The 21,926-nt window shown below is 42.0% G+C and overlaps 1 protein-coding gene across 2 annotated transcripts in view; it reads right to left on the bottom strand.

Moving 5' to 3' along the window:
- Positions 1-20,849, bottom strand: part of cmasa (cytidine monophosphate N-acetylneuraminic acid synthetase a) — a 29,302-nt gene extending 8,453 nt beyond the window's left edge. The window contains exons 1-6 of one of the 2 annotated variants that reach the window (XM_079818177.1): positions 19,399-20,849; positions 19,180-19,322; positions 18,482-18,637; positions 17,945-18,078; positions 17,721-17,815; positions 17,314-17,485 (exon numbers count right to left, since the gene is read on the bottom strand). In XM_079818177.1, coding sequence (XP_079674303.1) covers positions 17,314-17,485; positions 17,721-17,815; positions 17,945-18,078; positions 18,482-18,637; positions 19,180-19,322; positions 19,399-19,628 — 930 coding nt within the window. In that variant the 5' untranslated portion in view covers positions 19,629-20,849. The remainder of the gene's footprint in view (positions 1-17,313; positions 17,486-17,720; positions 17,816-17,944; positions 18,079-18,481; positions 18,638-19,179; positions 19,323-19,398) is intronic. The other variant, XM_079818176.1, reaches the window with a different exon arrangement.
- Between the last annotated feature and the right edge of the window lie 1,077 nt (positions 20,850-21,926).

Genomic DNA, 21,926 nt, shown 5'->3' with positions numbered 1-21,926 from the left:
CGCTCACGGTCTGGAGAGCGTGCGAGTGCTGAGCGGTTTGAACACTGGCAAGACTTAACAATAAATGCAAATGATTAACTTTAGTGAAGATGCAACATTGTCTCGATTGTGCAAGTGGCAAATCTGGTCAACAATGGCAAATCCTGTCAACTGTGCAGCTTGATTTTAGTGCAGATGCGATGATATGAAACCATTTGAGCATTTTGAAAGGGAGAGAGAGCGCGCGCGCACGCAGTGATTCACTCATGCTATTTGTGAACTTGCGTCTCACAGAGAGTTTTCAAATGACTGCTTAAGTTATTTAATATAGAAATATGAATTGTACCTCACCTTCAGCATTATAATTATTTTACCCGCGCTGGAAAGAGAATGAAACGGTGTCGCTGCATATCATCCCCTAGCTCTCACGGCAGGCACGGGATTTTTATGTGTCGTCAGCATGCGATCGGTTCATGAGATCGGCCTTTTTAGAGACCGCCGATCAATCATCCCAAAGCGATTATCGGCAGATAGAGATCGGTTGCCGATCAATCGGAGCACCCCTAGTAATCATGTTAAAAAAAAAAAAACATTTATCATTTATAACTTTTATGTTGGTTTGGCTGTTTCCTTATAAAGGTCCAGAAATGTGTGGGTTTTTTGTGTGTAATTTGTTCTAAAGTTCTTGCCAGGTGGCTTTTTAATTATATGTTGTCATTACGTTGCATTACGTTGATGTCTTGACGCCAGCCAATCGCTGCATTACTGATCGTGGTTTCGAGTATCGATGCGTCTGCCCTCTTCAGGGAACACAAGAATGCGCAGTAATCTTAGATCATTTAATCCAGATATTTTAATCCAATCCGCAAATTCATTTGAAGAACCAAATTAGCCAGAGATCAATTATCAGGATTAGAAGATCCGGGATCAGGTGTTCAAATACTTCTTTGCAGCTGTATCATACAAATAAATAGTTAAAAAATCATACATTGTGATTTCTGGATTTTTTTTTTTTAGATTATATCTCTCACAGTGGACATGCACCTACGATGACAATTTCAGACCCCTCCATGATTTCTAAGTGGGAGAACTTGCAAAATAGCAGGGTGTTGAAATACTTATTTTCCTCACTGTATGTATATATATATATATAGGGCCCTATCTTGCACCCAGCGCAATTGACTTTGTACACTGACGCATGTGTCATTCCTATTTTGCACCCGCGCAAAGCGCGCTTTTCCCTCCACAGAAGCACGTCGCTAAACTAGTGAATGAACTTGCGCTCCCTGGGCGGTTCAGTGCAAAAAAGGAGGCGTGTTCCGGCGCAAACAATCCCTGGTGCTATTTTGCTGTTCCATTAAACAATTGCGCCACTGACCAGAAAAAACCTAGTCTAAAGTCAGTGGCGCGTTGCGCGTTGTTCATTATGCTATTTTAAGGGCGCATGCTTGACCATAATGTATAGCGTGCACAACGCGCATACACTTTGCTCATGTAATCTACACAGATGCAACAGTTATTTTTGCAAATCATAAATTGTTACACTAAAAAATATTAACACAGGAGATGACGGAAATCATTGTGGTGTGCCACGAAGATGTGAAAAAATAGGCATAAATCTAGCTTACATATTATTCAGACTAATTGTAGTCTAATAATTAAGGAGACCTGTTTGCCCAATAGTGGCAACTTCTGGCAAGACATATATGTATATAAGGATATCTAACAAATTGGTTTGTCCGTCAAGAACCAGGAAAAAAAATCGGTGAGGGTGGACGCAGCGATGTCCTCTGCTGGCGTCAGGTCCTGAGTAGAGGCAGATCCACCTCCCGTTACACGGCGTGCCCGATTGATGCTGGCAAGCTTGGACTTTCCCCGTCTTCTGATGTCATTGTAGCGCTTGCGGCACTGGTGCGACGTCCTGGGGATGCCAGCTGATGAAACAATTGTGGCTATTTCCTCCCACGCCTGTTTAACCGACGCTATTTTGGGTGGGTTTCTCCCCTCCCCATACAACACAACTTCTCTGTCTTTCACTGCTCTTACAAGCACATCAGTCTCCTCGGCTGTGAACCGCTCCTGGCGTGCGCCTGGTAAATACGCCATAATAATAGCAATCCATAATGGAACTTGCGCACCTGCTTTTACAGGGAATGTTGGATGACGCTCTGATTGGTTTATTCACGTTACGCCCAAACCACACCTATGAATAATGAAGCTACTTCAGACCAACCCATTTTAGATTTGCGCCGGGCACAAGAGCCATTTATCCCGCCGGGAAAATAGCAACAGCGCCGAGACCCGCCCACAAAGTTACTTGCGCTTCGCGCTTTGACACTTGCGTTTCAGATCGTTAAAATAGGGCCCATAGTGTGTGTAAATCTTATTTCCTTTATTATAACACCCTAAATGGTTTTTGTACATGTATGTGTACTGCTGCTATAACAGAATCAATGTATTAACTTTAATTGTGTATATATTTTTTATATTTCAAACGACTTAAAAAAAATGGCACACTATGTAGTTTTTCGCCGCTAGAGGTCATCTATTGAAAACAAAGGTGTAGCTTGATGACGCAGAGATTGAGCGTGTAATCTTGGGAGTTGTCGACTTCATGACAAAATAGGGGTATTAAAAGTGAAATATCAAGTTGTGCATTTTATAACAAAGTTTTGTTTAATTAAAACCAGTGTTGGGCAAGTAACAGAAAATTAGTAATTACCGGTAGTTACTAGTTTCTTCTTTTAAAAGTCATTGAAATACTTTACCAATTACTATATATAAAAAGTAATTAGTTACTAGGGAAAGTAACTTTTAAGTTACTTTTATGTCTGCTTTTTTAAATGTAGCCTAAATATGTACAGTACTGAACAGTCAAACACAAACAATTTTCATTCAACATTTCAGGCGAAACTGGACAAGTGTAAATGCATCTGGTTGTTTGAACCACATATGTAAATTTTACTCCTGGCAAATAAAAAAAAAATAAACACGTGAGAGCGTGTTATAGGCTATACATGACATGTTGTAGCCAGATATGACGGCGCTACTGCAACACGCATCGCCGCAAATGAGTAGCAAGCCAACACACAAACTGCCGCAAGTGAAGTCTCAGATGCTCAAAAACACAATCATCTTCATTAAAACTAATGAGACTGATCTCACCAGTGCTTATAGGTCGCTCTCTCATATTGCGGTCTTTGATCTTGAAATGAGCCGATGAATAAAATGCAGCTCATATCTGTTGCTTTCGTTGATGTGAACTCCATTAAATGTGCATATAGTGCGGGAATTGAAGATCGGATTTATATTCATTTTGCGGAGAGGAAATCGAGGGTAAGGCAGGTATGACATCACCGATAGGCGACGCATGGACACGGTCCGTGTCCTGGTTAAAATTGCTTATTTCTCTGGATTTAAACATTCTTGGAAACATTAATGTAATAATGGGATAATGTAAATACACAAGTCAACAATGGATATTTTATTCCAAAAATCTTACATATTATGCCTTTAAATGATCAACTATTTAATAATTTTTCAATTATGGTTTTCTATTTATTTGATTTATAACATTTTAAGCTTCCCTTTCTCAGTGTTTTTTTGTGTATATGTACTGGTCCTAAAGCAGAAACTCTCCCTGTAATCTGTTTTTCAACTAATATATCAGCCATATAATAATTTAAACAAAAAAATTATTACAAAATTGTATTCTTCCCTTCTTCACTGTTTTTTGTTTATGCGTGCATTGTTGCTAAAATAGAAATCCCCAATGCATATTCACATTTACTATTAACGCTCAGTTTATTCTTTCCTTCACTAATAGATCAGTCTCAGTAGAAACTGTCAAAAATTGCCAGTGCCGACTATATTTCAAGTCGTCACGGCGGGGTATTGGGTAAAGTTTTCAATTAGCAATAATCGCGCCTCGGATAAACCTCATAGGCTACGATACTGCCACTGCGCAAAGATAACTGGTCAGAGGTGACATCTGAGGACCTGTGTATCTGAGCCCCTGTGATCATGAACGGTGAGACCAGCAAAACTCACTAAAGTTCATCAAACTGCTCAACACTAGACATAAACTGTTACGAAATTGCGGTATTAAAAGTGAAATATCAAGTTGTGCATTTTATAACAGTTTTATTTCATTAAAAGACAAAAACCAGAGGCATCCCAGATGCATGATGGGATACAATGGGTCAAAGACAAAGGAGGGGTCTATTGTTTTGTGGGGGTTGGTTGAGGTCGGGGGTGGGTAACAAATTGTTGCCAAACAAGAAGCACTTCCACTCCCTCTCTCATCAGCCAGGGCTCCAGACTAACTTTTTTCACTAGGAGCACAGTGGCCCCCAACTGAAAATTTTAGGGGCACAACCAGAAATTTTAGGGGCGCACACCGTAAATCAACATGCTAACCAAATCTACTAATTTCCACTGTATTGCTAATAGGGATCGGTATCGTTAAGGTTTTAATGGTATTACTACTCTTACCCATACTGCTTATCGATCCGGTACTTTAACAGTATTCTTACCGGTTCTTTTTATTATACTTTTTTTTTTATATATATATAAAAAAAAAAAACATAATTAAGAACATAATTAACATGGCTTTATAATCTGAAAAGTAAAATATATGTAGCAAAAGAAACCGCAAAGTTTGAACAAAAATATAAAACATCTATGTGTAAATGGACCAGTGTGCAGGCATTCGGAAGGTCTGCTAACATTAATATTACAGTAAAGAACAAACCTACAAAGAAATCTAATAAAGTAATGAAATGTAAAATAACACTGCATAGTTTTCACTGTATAAATTGATAGATTAATGCTTATAAAAGCTAAAGTTATTAATTCAAGAGATGTGAATATTTTTTATTTGCCTTTTGTTCGATTCGAATCAATGGCTAAATCGTCAGCAGGTTTATCTGACGCTGCCCCTTTAAGACCGATCGAATATAGAACTAATAATATCATATTCTCCTATTTCTCCAAACTATTTACGCCCATTTAAGATATAAACTGTTAAAATAACTACTCTCCAATCCGGTCAATTTGACACCGGCTATTTGTTGTTTATTTGATGGTTTAGACGCGCACACGAAGCCTACAATATTAAGTGCAAGTCGGTCCATTTCGCAGCACACACACATAAGCCGCCTTGAAGTTGGAAACAGCGTCTCTTGCGCGGATTATTGTGCATTTAATAGCGGTTTATTATCAAACACATCCCGCAGTTTAGACAATCACTGAATCTGACACTGAGAAATGACAGCGCAAGGCTGTGAAGGGAAGGATGAGCTCGACGGAACACGGCTATAGGAATAGTTTTACCTCATATCATCTTTTTATAATTCTTGGAAGCCAAAATCGAAAATAAAATTAAATTAATATCACAGCACATCCCTAAAGTTTAAGCAGACTAAACTTTTGTGTAGTTCTCTTGGCCATCGTCACTCATTAAGCTGACTGTGGTGTTGTGTTCGCTGTAGCTCGCTTTCTCTCTCTCTCTCTTCTGGATTGCGAATGGCAAAAATGCATCACGGACAAATTATTTAATATTATCTCATATAGAAACGGCTGGCAAAGATAGAATTTGCCAGACATAACGTCTATCAATTATAATTAGTAAGTGTATTTTCTTAATTTATCCAGTACCGACAGCAGGCAAATTTACTGGTCGCACATGTGCAACTGGATGTAAAATTCAGTCGCACACTCTCAAATTTTAGTCGCAAAATGCGACCATTTAGTCGCACCCTGGAGCCCTGTCAGCATGTCGATGCCTGAGGACATTTCACGAATGGACTTATTGCACAGGTGGCAACCGATCACAGTACCACGCTTGAATTCACTGAGCTCCTGAGAGCGACCCATTCTTTGACAAATGTTTGTAGAAGCGTCTGCATGCCTAGGTGCTTGATTTTATACACTTTTGGCCATTGAAGTGATTGGAACACCTGAATCTAATGATTTGGAGGGGTGTCCCAATACTTTTGGCAGTATAGTATATGTGTGTGTAAATCTAATTTCCTTTATTATAACACCTTAAATGGTTTTTGTACATGTATGTGTACTGCTGCTAAAACAGAATCAATGTATTAACTTTAATTGTGTATGTTTTTTTTTTCAATCGACCTTAACATTTAAAAAAAAAAAAAGGCACACTATGTAGTTTTTCAACGCTAGAGGTCATCTATTCAAAACAAAGGTGTAGCTTGATGACACAGAGATTGAACGCGTAATCTTGGGAGTTGTTGACTTCACAACAAAAATGCGGTATTAAAAGTGAAATATCAAATCGTGCATTTTATAACATAGTTTTGTTTCATTAAAGGTCCCATGGCATGAAATTTTTATTTTATGAGGTTTTTCAACATTAATATGAGTTCCCCTAGCCTGAATATTGTCCCCAAGTGGCTAGAAATTTTGATCGGTGTAAACAGAGTTCTGGCTGTCTTTCTCTGCCTTTGAGAAAATGACAGCTCAGACAAGCTGATCTTGAAACGGTTACCTCCCTTTCCTCCGCCCAGAGAATTTGTCACGCCCATGCGAGCGCTATATTTGTCCTCGAGAGATCATGACTTGTGAATGAGTGAATGCTGGCAGTTTCTCAGTGTTTGGATGTACAAATGAAAACAGAAGTCTTTTTTCAGTTCCTTCTGATCTGTGATCAGTGATTTCTGATGTGTAGCTAATTATTCAAGTTCACACTAGGGATGAAACGATTACCGGTTTCACGATAAACCACGATAAAATTTAGTGACGGTTAGTAATATCGTATAAAATTTTATTATCATTAAAACCGCGTGTGATTATCACGGTTGTGAAAACTCGCGGTAAATCTTGTCCAGTCAGCGTCAGTCTGGCGCACCGCTGTTTTCTGAATGAGAATAAATGGCAGAAAGCAGTGACAGCACTTGGGGGATTGTTCTGCCTTCTAAAAGGACCAAATCTGAGGCGTGGTCATATTTTGGCTTTTACAAAAGTCCTGAGGGAAACTTAATCTAAGATGGTCACCTTGTCTGCAGAACATGCCAGAAGAAAGTCGCTGTAATAGGGAAAACACTTCAAAACTACGAACGCAAGGCAAGTGGACTTTGACCTCAATACCAAACCTACGTCTGGCAAATAATAACGTGAAGCGAACAAACAAATTCAGACAAGACTAGGGTGACATTTAAGGGATAATAATCAGGGCTTGACATTAACAACCGCCATTTGCGAGTGTAACGTTATTTCGGCTGCACACTAGTCACTCTGGCTGTTGAACTTATAATAGTCTTCTCAAAAGCCATCTGTTATAATCGCGTTGCGCATTATAAGCACTTACACGTGTTTCTATTGAGTTTATGAATGCAATGTCTCAAAATCAGAGGCGTTCAGATTAGCAGAGTTTTGTTCAGAGCGCGCGCGCCGCGCTCACTCGTTGAAATCTGCACTCAGATCAGAGATAAACGAGCGATGTATGCAGGAGATTCATTCATCATACAGTGGATGACTGTTTTTGTTCTATTTCAGCAGCGACAATGGTTTAAAAAAAACACAGCAGAACCACAGAGCATCTGATATGACTGGCATAACGCAGGCGAATTTAGGGACCGTCTGTAAGGTTACATACAACATTGGTAACGTTATACACTTTTCAAACTTTAATGGCATTTGAAGAGAATGACAGTCATAAAAAGACTGTAAAGTGTTCATCTAGGTGTCAGGTATGATGCACACATTTTGATATTTAATAAAATAAAATCATCTGTCAAATCATATGGAAATATGGATATGCATTATTTCACTAGGATACTGTTTGGGCTCTAACACAAAATATGATAGATTTAAATGTGTCTGATAGAACACTGATGAGAATATTGCTTGGGAATATATTTACAGTGATAATATTAGAGATTATATTTACGACAAATTATTATTATTTATGTATTATGCGTTGCTATTGATGACGGCCATTAAGGAAGGAAATCCCACAGAATCTAGCTTAAAAAAGTGCTTAGAGCTGCTTTAGTTATTTGTTGTTTGTTGAATTTCAAATATAAAACTTGTTGAAATGTTTTAAGTGTGAGCATCTGTTCTTTTTGAACACTTTCATCTCGTTTGAACAAAACCGTGATAATATTGATAACCGTGATAATTTGGGTCACTATAATCGTGATGTTAAATTTCCATACCGTTTCATCCCTAGTTCACACAGAACTTTATTATTCGTGCACACGCTGCGGCTTCTCTCTCTCCCGACAGAACAGTGTTTTTGTGTTTTCTATCTTGTGAGTCAGTGTTTTTGTATGTCCTTGTCGCGTCTATCTGTTCTAAAATGTGCATACAGTCGTGAGTTTCTGCTCAACATCGGCAAAGCCACATCTTTAGAGATAAACCTCACGCACGCTGAAGCTCGGGCTAAACTGACCGGTCGGCCTTCAACATCACAACCCCCAGTACTGCATCTGGCCCACAGCGGAGGCACCAAATGCGGCGTGAGATTAAGCAGAAGAGGGGTAAGCGTGAGGGTATCCAGGCTAGCCAGCTATCCCGACAATAAACTGGATTACATTCGATTACTGCTGTTGTGTCTTTGTTTGTGCTGTGTACTCAATGTGCGTCACTGACGCTTTTCATTTGATAGGAAAATATCTAAAAATAATGATATAATCAACACTTACTCGTAACTCGTTCATCTCGACAGCTGTAATGGTACAGATGTGTTACAAAGTTGGTAGAATAATGATGAAGACGGACTCGGCATGACTGGGACTCGTGTTTATTCAGAACTCTCAGATACAAACAAAAACTTGCGCTGACAGCGCTCTCATAACTCAGTAGTTACAATAAATAACTTTGTTAGCAATCGCTCCTACTCTGGTCCGTGATGTCCGGTTCGCAGACAAATCTTTCTTTTGAACCGGTTCTTTTTAGTGAACCGGTCGAACCAGTTCACCAAATCGGACTGAATTGTTCTAAACGGTTCGTGTCTCCAGTCAGCGCTGATCCATAATTTACTAAAGTTACTAACCTGAAGTATATGCTAGTAACTACAACAGTTCACTGAACTGAGACGTGCTGAGAGAACTGATGAGAAGTGAACTCCGGTCCATCCGTCTCTCTGGCAGGCTTGTGCCTGCTTGTAGACCTCGTTAAACCACGCCCCCTCCGCTACAAGATCTGATACTCATTTCAAATGCAAAGATGTCAGCCAATCACCATAGTGGGCGTTTTTACTCGCAGCAGACACGCCCCTTGAAACAGGGCATTCAGCCACATGGCAAACATCAGTATAGAAAAAATGCCTTTTATTTCTAAATTATGATATTTTATGATGTAAAAATCATACTAACAATATAAGTACACCTCAGGAAACATAAAATGATAGAAAATGCCATGCCATGGGACCTTTAAAAGCAGTGTTGGGCAAGTTGGAGAAAATTTGTAATTAGTTACAGTTACTAGTTTCTTCTTTTAAAAGTCATTGAATTAATTTACCAATTACTGTACATCAAAAGTAATTAGTTACTAGGGAAAGTAACTTTTAAGTTACTTTTATGTCTGCTTTTTTAAATGTAGCCTAAATATGAACAGTACTGAACAGTCAAACACAAACAATTTTCATTCAACATTTCAGACGAAACTGGACAAGTGTAAATGCATCTGGTTGTTTAAACTACATATGTAAATTTTACTCCTGGCAAATTGTTACGTGTGAGAAAAAATAAACGTGTGAGAGCGTGTTATAGGCTATATACAGTAGGGCTGGGAAAAAATATTGATTTCTCTCGAATTTAATCGATTCTCACTTTTACAAAACAATATCGATTCTTAAATCCCAAGAATCGATTAGTCATCCTGTTTTCAGTTAGTGAATGAAATAAACATTGTAGCGCACCTCCCATCCAATAAATCGCAATAATCTTTGTGCTTTATTACTATTGATATGAAACAAAGTCTCAGATTTCAGATTACGTCTCTTTTTTACGAAATTCAAAAGCATAAATACCGCTTTGGCGCTCTGCCGCAGCTGTCACATGTCTGTCCTGTCTTGTGAAGCACATGTGGTGTGTTGTTGTTTTGGGCTGTGCTCGTGTCTTGTCTGATCCCTCCCCCTTGTTATCTGATTAGTGTTTGATTTCCTCCACCTGTTCCCTCCTGATTTCTTCCCCTTTATATAGTTCCCATGTGCTCACAGTCTTTGTGGTTACGTTGTATTGTCTACGTGTTCCTTCCCCGTGATCCGCTCCCTGGTGTCCATTCCCTGTGATCCGCTCCCTGACTTTTTTGGTTTGTTGTTTGTTTCATTTATATGATGTTTTGTATTATATTATGTTTCCCCCCTCGTGGGTGTTTGTTTTGTGTTTCTGTTTATTTCGTTAATTAAAACCTTTTCCCTGCAATTGAGTCCTCACCTCAGTTTCCCTCAGCATAACGTGACAGAACGTAACCACCAATAGAGGACTCAGCAGGAGGAATTGTTTTTTTTGGTTCCCATTTTTTGCCATGGAGTTTAGCAGACGGCTTCATGTGATGCGGCAGGTAAACTCAAGATACATCCGTCAGCAGGGGGCGGATGTAAGAGAGTTTGCCTGCCAATTCCTTATTGAGGTGCATCATTTGAGCCTCAATGAGTTGGAGAAAGCGGAGGTCTTCAATCTCTGTCTGGATATGCCCCTCAGTCCAGAGGAGATTAGGAGAATGGGAGGTCTTGGGTTCCGGGAGTTTGTCGACCGTTTGAACCCTAGTCCTCCACTGACCTCCACGACTGTTCCGGTGGTCCCAGTCCCGGTGGTCCCAGTCCCGGTGGTCCCAGTCCCGGTTGTCCCAGTTCCGGTGGACCCAGTTCCAGTGGTTCCGAAACGGAGGAGGAGGAGAAAGGTTCCCTCCATGCCTGCTCCTGTGGTCCGTGTTCGGGTGGTCCCAGTTCCGGTGATCCCTGTTCCGGTGGATCGTGTCCCAGCTGATCGTGTTCCGGTGGTCCCTGTGCCGGTGGTCCCTGTGCCGGTGGTCCCTGTGCCGGTGGTCCCTGTGCCGGTGGTCCGTGTCCCGGTGGATCGTGTCCCGGTGGATCGTGTCCCGGTGGTCCCTGTGCCGGTGGTCCCTGTGCCGGTGGTCCCTGTGCCGGTGGTCCCTGCTCTGACCGCGCCTGCCCGGCGTCCTGCTCTTCCCGCGCCGGCCCGGCGTCCTGCTCTTCCCGCGCCGGCCCGGCGTCCTGCTCTTCCCGCGCCGCCCCGGCGTCCTGCTCTTCCCGCGCCGCCCCGGCGTCCTGCTCTTCCCGCGCCGCCCCGGCGCCTTGCTCTTCCCGCACCGCCCCGGCGCCCTGCTCTTCCCGCGCCGCCCCGGCGTCCTGCTCTTCCCGCGCCGCCCCGGCGTCCTGCTCTTCCCGCGCCGCCCCGGCGCCTTGCTCTTCCCGCGCCGCCCCGGCGCCCTGCTCTTCCAGCGCCGGCCCGGCGTCCTAAACTCCGCGGGCCGCCCTGGCCGCCTGAACTCCGCGGGCCGCCCTGGCCGCCTGAACTCCGCGGGCCGCCCTGGCCGCCTGAACTCCGCGGGCCGCCCTGGCCGCCTGAACTCCGCGGGCCGCCCTGGCCGCCTGAACTCCGCGGGTCGCCCTGGCAGCTTGAACTCCGCTGGCCGCCTGATCTCCGCGGGCCGCCCTGGCCGCCTGAACTCCGCGGGCCGCCCTGGCCGCCTGAACTCCGCGGGCCACCCCGGCCGCCTGAACTCCGCGGGCCGCCCTGGCCGCCTGAACTCCGCGGGCCGCCCTGGCCCCCTGAACTCCGCGGGCCGCCTGAACTCCGCGGGCCGCCCTGGCCGCCTGAACTCCGCAGGTCGCCCTGGCAGCTTGAACTCAGCTGGCCGCCTGAACTCCGCTGGCCGCCTGAACTCCGCTGGCCGCCTGAACTCCGCTGGCCGCCTGAACTCCGATGGCCGCCTGAACTCCGATGGCCGCCTGAACTCCGTGGGCCGCCTGAACTCCGCGGGCCGTCCCGGCCGCCTGAACTCCGCGGGCCGTCCCGGCCGCCTGAACTCCGCGGGCCGTCCCGGCCGCCTGAACTCTGTGGGCCGCCTGAACTCCGCGGCCCGTCCCGGCCGCCTGAACTCCGCTGGCTGCCTGAACTCCGCGGGCCGCCTGAACTCCGCGGGCCGTCCCGGCCGCCTGAACTCCGCTGGCCGCCTGAACTCCGCGGGCCACCTGAACTCCGCGGGCCGTCCCGGCCGCCTGAACTCCGCTGGCCGCCTGAACTTCGCGGGCCGCCTGAATTCCGCGGGCTGCTCCGGCCGCCTGAACTTTTTGTTTCCCCCTTCCCTCTCTGGTCTGTCTTCCCCGTCCCGCCCTGGTCTGTCCCCCCCGTCCCGCCCTGGTCTGTCCCCCCCGTCCCGCCCTGGTCTGTCCCTCCCGTCCCGCCCTGGTCTGTCCCTCCCGTCCCGCCCTGGTCTGTCCCTCCCGTCCCGCCCTGGTCTGTCCCTCCCGTCCCGCCCTGGTCTGTCCCTCCCGTCCCGCCCTGGTCTGTCCCTCCCGCCCCGCCCTGGTCTGTCCCTCCGGTCCCGCCCTGTTCTGGTGGAGCGTCTGGTAGCCGCTCCTTAAGGAGGGGGTAATGTCACATGTCTGTCCTGTCTTGTGAAGCACATGTGGTGTGTTGTTGTTTTGGGCTGTGCTCGTGTCTTGTCTGATCCCTCCCCCTTGTTATCTGATTAGTGTTTGATTTCCTCCACCTGTTCCCTCCTGATTTCTTCCCCTTTATATAGTTCCCATGTGCTCACAGTCTTTGTGGTTACGTTGTATTGTCTACGTGTTCCTTCCCCGTGATCCGCTCCCTGGTGTCCATTCCCTGTGATCCGCTCCCTGACTTTTTTGGTTTGTTGTTTGTTTCATTTATATGATGTTTTGTATTATATTATGTTTCCCCCCTCGTGGGTGTTTGTTTTGTGTTTCTGTTTATTTCGTTAATTAAAACCTTTTCCCTGCAATTGAGTCCTCACCTCAGTTTCCCTCAGCATAACGTGACAGCAGCTCAGCTCAAGAGGACCGGCAGCACTGAGCGCACATGAACGGATCTTCTCTTCCGCCTTAATACCAGTTACAGCACGAAATAAACATGAATAAGCATCTGAAAGTGTGTAAAAAGATACAGGACAACTTACTGAAATCCATATCATGTCACACAGAATAGCTCAATCAGTGTTTCAACTGCAGAAAGACGTAAGTAAAATGGCTAATAAGTAAACAATGTCATGCAGTGTCACATATAGCTCAGAAAAACTATATCCAGTGTCCATAAACTGAAGTTTGTCAGCTTTAGTCAGCTAGAAAAATTAACTCTAGAGAGGAGCATTTTGATAATTATATGCACCATTACGTAGGCTATTGATTGTCATTTTTAATGTTCTTCAATATTTAATGCATGTATGTAGCCTATGAATAAATCTGGCAAGTTTTTATGACAGCCAAATGTTTATATTAAAAAAAACTACTTGGAGTAGAAATATGATTATATAATTGTAAAGTTAATATTAACTTTTTATTATAAAAAACTAAAATCATTTAGTGTAATTTAAGTGTTTGTATACAAATCAGTTAATTTTTACCTTCACTATTAGTAGGCTAATGTAGTACCAAATGACTCCCATAGTTTACAACATTAGTTCAGAGATTTGTTTTCCTTGAGAAAATTGGCCATGTATTGTACCTGATATATCTAAAATAATCGAAATTGAAAATCAAATGCTTGTGAATCGAAATCGAATCGAATTGTGAAATTTGTGTCAATACCCAGCCCTAATATACAGTAAGACATGTTGTAGCCAGATATGACGGCGCTACTGCGACAGACATTGCTGCAAATGAGTAGCAAGCCAACTCACAAACTGCCGCAAGTGAAGTCTCAGATGCTCAAAAACACAATCATCTTCATTAAAACTAATGAGACTGATCTCACCAGTGCTTATAGCAGTCCTTCCAGAAAAATGCGGCTTTTTTTTGTGATTGTTGCGGGCAAAAATCCTTGATTATGCGGCACGTTTTCTTAAAAAATGCGATGGAAAATGCGGGATATTTATGCAATTTTATGCGATTAAATTGCGGGAACTTGCAAAAACTGCGGTTTGATGAGAAAGAGAAAAAAAGCACTACATCACAGAAAGTGCTGGGAATATTTAAGTTGTCTTGTTTTATTGAAGACATTAATAAACACATGGCTCAAATTTACAAAACATTGAGTCAAACAGTTCTGTAGCTTTACAAAAGGAATATGCTACAAAAAATTTTTATAAATAATTTCCTTCCTTCCGTTTAACAGAGGTAGCTATAGAAAACAGACATTTGAGTGCTTCCAATGCACAAAGTGCAATCTCTTAAAGGGTTAGTTCATCCAAAAATGTAAATTCTGTCATTAATGACGTCCCCTCATGTCGTTGGACACCTGTAAGACCTCCGCTCATCTTCAGACACTAATGAAGATATTTTAGTTGAAATCCGATGCTCAGAAAGGCCTCCATTGGCTCAATGCACTGCACACTCTCAAGACCCATAAAAGGTACTAAAGACGTCGTTACAAAGTCCATCTCACTACAGTGGCTCTACAATAACTTTATAAAGTGACGAGAATAGTTTTTGTGTGCAAAAAAAACCTAAATAACGACTTACATAATGATGACTGATTTCAAAACACTGCATCATGAAGCTTCAAGCGTTATGAATCAGCGAGTCGAATCATGATTTGGATCGCGTGTCAAACTGCTGAAATACGTGACTTTGGCGATCCGAACCGCTGATTCAACTCACTGATTCATAACGCTTCGAAGCTTCATGATGCTGTGTTTTGAAATCGGTCATCACTATATAATTATCGTTATTTAGGTTTTTTTTGTGCACAACTATTCTCGTCGCTTTATAAAGTTATTGTAGAACCACTGTAGTGAGATGGACTTTGTAACGACGTCTTTAGTACCTTTTATGGGTCTTGAGAGTGTAAGTGCATTGAGCCAATGGAGGCCTTTCTGAGCCATCAGATTTACACTAAAATATCTTAATTTGTGTTCCGAAGATGAACAGCTGGTGAAACCCTGGAATGGCGCCGCCATTGATGACATTCTCATTCAGAAATTTCCTCAGTGCAGGTTGGTCACTCTTAGACAGTGGGATGTTGATGGCAGTGCAGGTGGCAACCCAGGTTTCACAAATCTACAAACAGAAAAATACTTTTGTATCATTGGGCTGTATTGTGTACTGTACACACACACACACACACACACACACACACACACACACACACACACACACACACACACACACTGTAACCTACAAAACATTGCAGTATAAAACAGAATCAATTACAGTCAGCCTTCACATAATAGTGTTTCTACAAATAAAACATAATTCTTTCATGGTAAAATCAATCATCTTGCATGGGAAATTACACTACTGTTAGGCTATCTAAACCTAATGTTAACTTGCATCCACACACAACATACTTGGAAATCTCATTAACACTCACACACACCTCTCTCTGTTTCATTTTGTTTTCAATTTAACTATCAACTTTTTCTTAATTTTACGTGCTTTAATCTTGTAGGCTACTGACCTTGATTCTTTCAGCCCTGGCAACTGTTTTAGAAGTTGATGCCTCGGTGTAGGTGAGCTGCTTCTTCTTGGCTACCTCCGCTGTTGCTTCAACCATCCTCAAATGTTTGGCGGTGATAAAGTGGTTGTGCAGCGTCGACTTCCGTCTGTGGTCCAACACGCAGTTGCACGGAGTGCAAAATAATTTGCCTCCACTTTCATGTAAAACACTGGGAAACTGCTTTGCGCGGTCTTTTGCAGTTATTTTTGTTGGCAAATGGGAATTTGCGTGCTTCATCATGGTTTCTCCGCTATCTATGGTTTCTCCACGGGGTTTGCAGCTTTTCGATGACGTTCGCGTCAGGTAATTACGTCACTTCAAAACGTTCTCATGGCAACAGGGGGAAATGGCGGCTCTTGTGTGAAGTAGACTGACATTTTTCAACTTTCTGCTAATATATATGACTTTTTTGCAACGAAAATGCGGGGAATATGAAATCATGCTAGCCCCGCATATTTTGCACGCGGAAATAGGCAATTTATGCGGCGAAAGTGCGGCGTATTTGAAAAAATGCGGCCCCCGCATGAATATGCGGACTTTGGCTGATTATGCGTTAAATCACGCGATCGCATAATCGCGTTTTTCTGGAGGGACTGTTATAGGTCGCTCTCTCATATTGCGGTCTTTGATCTTGAAATGAGCCGATGAATAAAATGCAGCTCATATCTGTTGCTTTTGTTGATGTGAACTCTGTTAAATGTGCATATAGTGCGGGAATTGAAGATCGGATTTATATTCATTTTGCGGAGAGGAAATCGAGGGTAAGGCAGGTATGACATCACTGATAGGCGACGCATGGACACGGTCCGTGTCCTGGTTAAAATTGCTTATTTCTCTGGATTTAAACATTCTTGGAAACAATGTAATAATGGGATAATGTAAGTACACAAGTCAACAATGGATATTTTAATCCAAAAATCTTACATATTATGCCTTTAAATTATCAACTATTTAATAATTTTTCAATTATTGTTTTCTATTGATTTTATTTATAACACTATAATCTTCCCTTTCTCAGTTTTTATTTTTGTGTGTATGTGTACTGGTCCTAAAACAGAAACTCAAACTGTAATCTAACTTTAACTGTTTTTCAACTAATATATCAGCCATATATAATTATAATTTTTTTTTTTTATTACAATATTTTATTCTTCCCTTGTTCAGTTTTTTGTGTATGTGTGTATTGTTGTTAAAATAGAAATCCCCAATTCTTATTCACATTTACTATTAACAGCTTATTCTTTCCTTCACTAATAGATCAGTCTCCGTAGAAACTGTCAAAAATTGCCAGTGCCGACTATATTTCAAGTCGTCACGGCGGGGTATTGGGTAAAGTTTTCAATTAGCAATAATCGCGCCTCGGATAAACCTCATAGGCTACGATACTGCCACTGCGCAAAGATAACTGGTCAGAGGTGACATCTGAGGACCTGTGTATCTGAGCCCCTGTGATCATGAACGGTGAGACCAGCAAAACTCACTAAAGTTCATCAAACTGCTCAACACTAGACATAAACTGTTAAGAAATTGCGGTATTAAAAGTGAAATATTAAGTTGTGCGTTTTATAACAACGTTTTGTTTCATTAAAAGACAAAAACAAGAGGCATCCCAGATGCATGATGGGATACGATGGGGCAAAGACAAAGGAGGGGTCTATTGTTTTGTGGGGGTTGGTTGAGATCGGGGGTGGTTAACAAATTGTTGGCAAACAAGAATTACCTCCACTCCCTCTTTCATCAGCATGTTGATGCCTGCCTGGTCTCTGATGTTGGTGGACACCATCTCCTCACCATTGGCTGAGATGTAGATCTGCCCGTCTGTCAAACATCCTGACACGTTACACAGCAGGAGCTTCACGACTTCAGGTTTGTCCTTACCAAAGTAACCAAACCTATTACAAATATACACACCCAGTTTGTTTAAATTCAGTCTTTGCACTCTGTGCAGTGTGGTTGTTTGCTAACATAAAGTTGCTTGGGAACTTGAAACACACGCCTATTATTGGCAAGGCTTCCCATTAGAGAGTTAGCAATACATTACATGTTTATTTAATTACTTAAAATGGTAATAATGTGAAAATCATAGCCAGCTGCAGACAATAAAATAGATTTTGTTTGTTTCTTCACCTCAGCACTCTTTGTTCAGCTACGGGCCAGTCTATGTCAACATCAATATCCACACTGTGCTCTGGGTACATCTCAAAGTAACTAATTTTTCCACCCTGTGAAATGTAACACAACAAAATTGAGTATATGGAGAATATGCTTTCTTGCCTATGTTTATGTCAAGATTTTTTGGTCACATATTATGCGGCTCAATGAGTTACTGGTTTTAAACCCCCAAATTTTACCTGAAGAAGGTCTTTTTCTATGAGTTCTTTGGTTGCGAAGTAAAAGGAGCCATTTTCACACAGCTCTCCGGCCCAGTCCTGGCGGCGCGGCCTGCAAGCGGGGTCCAGGTTCAGTGGTTTAGTTCTGCAGTCCCCTGAAGAAAAAAAAAAATTTCAGTCTGTCACCAACATGTAATAAATTCAACCTAAACTACAAGTACAGGGTTTTATTTAGTTTTTGAAAGTCTCTTATGCTAATAAAGGTAGCATGTGTATGATTAAAATATAGTAAAACAGTAATATTGTGAAATGCAATTGCAATTTTTATACATTTTAAAATGTAATTTATTCTTGTGATGCAAAGCTGAATTTTCGTTGTCATTACTCCAGTCTTCAGTGTCACATGATCTTTCAGAAATCATTCTAATATAGTAATAATCATTCTGAAATAGTAATCTTTTGTAACACTATAAATGTCTTTAATGTCACTTTTGATCAATGTCTTGAATCCTTGCTTAATAAAAGTACTAAACATTCACAGATTGCACTTCAACAAACCTCCTTTCTTAACCTCTTCCCATCGAAAATGGTGTCGCCGGCTCACAGAGAAGACAGAATCACAGCCTTGTTTGGTCATGAGCTCCAGAGCCTCTTTGAGATGGTGAGGGTGCAGACATGGAGACGTGGCCTGGATGTTACAAATGACCTCCACATCTATGCAAGAACATTACATTTCACTTAAGTACTCTTCTTTTATTATGTCCCATTTGCGAGGTTAAAGGGGGATATTGCTCTAACGTCAAACTGTGAGAATGTTTACCATATCTCTATATTTTGGAAAACACGCTGACTCTAGCAAGGTTATGAAGCTTGCAACCTTGAGGAACAAGCTGTGTCTCTTGTTACAGGGAATATAGGCTATTGAATCCAAATTTTCAATAAAAAACATGGCAAATATTGCAAACGGAGGCTCTTTTATTATAAACATTCCTCAGCGTTTTTCCTGTATCAGCTGCAGAGCCTGTTTTTCTGGTTTCATTCACAATGCAAACAAAGACTATGGGTGAAACCCTCCTGGTATGCGACGAGAAGAAAGACAAAATGTCAACATTTAAACTGGATTTACGTGGTTCCTTTCTAGTTTCTATCTTTGTTGCTAGGTGAGTGGACACACTTGTTTTACAAGCTCTATTTTACACACCCCTTATACAGAAACCATGGAATGGATTTTGACTATAAAGAGCCTGATTTCCAACCTGGGTTTTGTCTGCTGAACTCCTGAATGGTCTCCAGTGAGCTCGAAGAGTCTTTGGACACTTTTGGACTCCTCTTGTGCACTTTAGCACCCCAGGCCCTGGCCACTTTCGCAATCTCTTCATGATCAGTGGACACCCAAACACTGCAAAAACATGCATAGGTCACAATACAGTCATCCAGTACAGCCAATCACTGAGTGTGAAGTCACATTCATTCACCTGTCAAAGACATCAGAGTCCAGGGCTGCTCTGATCACCCATCCTATCAGAGGAACACCTGCCAACATCTTGATGTTCTTCAGAGGTATGCCTTTACTCCCTCCACGGGCTAGAATAAGAGCAGCGATGTTCCTTGGATCGTCCGAGTTGACTTTTCTTCGTTTGGTGCTGCAAATGTCCTCATTACTGTCTTCATCCACTCGCTTTTTTTGTTTCTTTGTTGTGGCCATTTGTGTTGCAAAACAATTAATATTTCCCAATCGTAAAGACAATCAAGCAGACAAACGCTTCCCTTAAATCCAACCGTAAGTCGCAGAGTGCTTCTTCCATTCCGAAGGAATTTTCGTTTGCAGACTGTATGTATGTATGTATGTATTTACCGCGCATGCGCAAAGTGACGTATGGTACACGCATGCGCGCCGGATGTATGGTGGATTCGAGATTCGGTGGCAGTAAGTCAAAGAACATTCATTTACTTATGTTTAAAAAAAACAAAAACAAATGTGTGTTTGTGTTAACGGCTTTTAGTTGTAAGGATGCTTTGGTCATAATCATAGAGAGTGTCATTGCAAATGTGCGCGATTTCAAACATTTATGACATGTTTTATGATGTGTTAGTATTTGACGTGACAGGGATTCTGCTGGTCTTTAAAGGGTCTTTTAAAGTCTTATTTCGCCTAAAATTAGCCTATAAGGATGTCTTAAAATAGAGCAGAAAGACTTATATTAATGAAGTAATGTCATTGATTGATGCCATTGAATGCCAACATGCGTTGCAAAAAAATGTTGTCATCTTTTTCACTAACATAACTAACATTATCAAAGATTAATAGATACTGTAACAACTGTATTGTTCATTGTTAGTTCGTGTTAATTAATACATTAACTAATATTAACCATTGGCACCTTATTGTAAAGTGTTACCTCTTAAATTTACCTTCATGTGACTGGCAGAAATCCTGTAAATGTGAGATATAGAAACCTTTACTTGACTGTGAATGTGCTTTTGTTTAGATGCATGCTACTGTCCTTAGAAAAGGAGAAAACATAAAAATAGTACAATGCATCTCATGCTGTGATAAATATCACTACACATTTTGCGAAACCTGGGTCTACAAACCAGTGGACTTGTACAGTGTCAAGAAACATGTGGAGGATCATCTGAAAACAGCTGTTCAGGAAGAAGGTGTGTAGTGTTTGAACATCCATAAACATTATTTTGTGAGTATATTTGCGTTTTCACACTTTTTTTAATATTTCAGATTTTATTATCATCAGGTGCAACTTAAAATGCAGAGATGTTTCTCATTTTCATTGCTGCTACTGTTCTGCCACTATTATAAGAAAAGCACAATTTAACATTCATCTCACAAAATGCAAACAAAAGAAGCAAAAGATTCCGTCTCCACAAAGAACTGCAACACCCATGGTTCTGATTGGTAATACACCTCAGCCTTCAGTGTCTGCTCAGACAGCACCCTTACTTCAACCTCAGCCTTCACCAAGTGAACCACACACGTCTGTGTCTCCCACACCCAGTACTCCATTGTATCAACCGAAAAAATTTAAGGGACCACCACTTCCATCTCCTTTGAGTACTTTTACACTTCAGCCTTCAGTGTCTGCTCAGACAGCACCCTTACTTCAACCTCAGCCTTCACCAAGTGAACCACACACGTCTGTGTCTCCCACACCCAGTACTCCATTGTATCAACCGAAAAAATTTAAGGGACCACCACTTCCATCTCCTTTGAGTACTTTTACACTTCAGCCTTCAGTGTCTGCTCAGACAGCACCCTTACTTCAACCTCAGCCTTCACCAAGTGAACCACACACGTCTGTGTCTCCTAAACGCCATGTCCGAACTGGATCAAAACAAATCAGGGTGAAATGTATTCACTGTGGAATTGAGGTTAATAAGAAAAACCTACGGCTCCACATTAAAAGAAAACATACAGATGTGAAACAAATGATCACATCTGAACGTCACTTTCTTAGTCAGTGCATCGACAGTGAGAATGGTATTTTTGCTGTTCAAAAATCTTTCTTTGGGCCATCACTGCCAATACATGTGCAGAAGAGAACATGGGGTGCAAACCACAGAATCATGTGTGAGGTAGACCAGTGTAACACAAACATAGAATTTGCATTTCGAAGTGGTTTGAAGGCATTCGAATGCGACCATATGAAATCCTTGGATTTCTGTCCTCGAAGCACTGATGACACTGTCACTCTACATGAAGAAACACTGACGGAGATGGTGCAACAAAAGTGGTTCGGGGAAGACCGAAAAAAGCAGTGCATTGAAAGGCAGCGGACAGCAAGTATTGTAGGTGTGCCCCTTTCAGTGGAGGTGACAATTTCTGGACCCTCATCCAAGAAACATATTTCAGTGTATGAACCCAAAACTTCATATTATAGCCGGCTTGGGAGACTAATTGTTGTGTATCACTCCAAAAAAATCGCATGGAGTTGCCCATGCAACAAGACAAAACAGTCATGTGTGCATAAATCGATTGCTAAGTGGC

This window comes from Gobio gobio, assembly GCF_949357685.1.
Source record: "Gobio gobio genome assembly, chromosome: 5".
NCBI lineage: Eukaryota > Metazoa > Chordata > Actinopteri > Cypriniformes > Gobionidae > Gobio > Gobio gobio.
The sequence above is the reverse complement of the archived record's forward strand: the minus strand, read 5'-3'. Positions and strand labels throughout refer to the sequence as shown.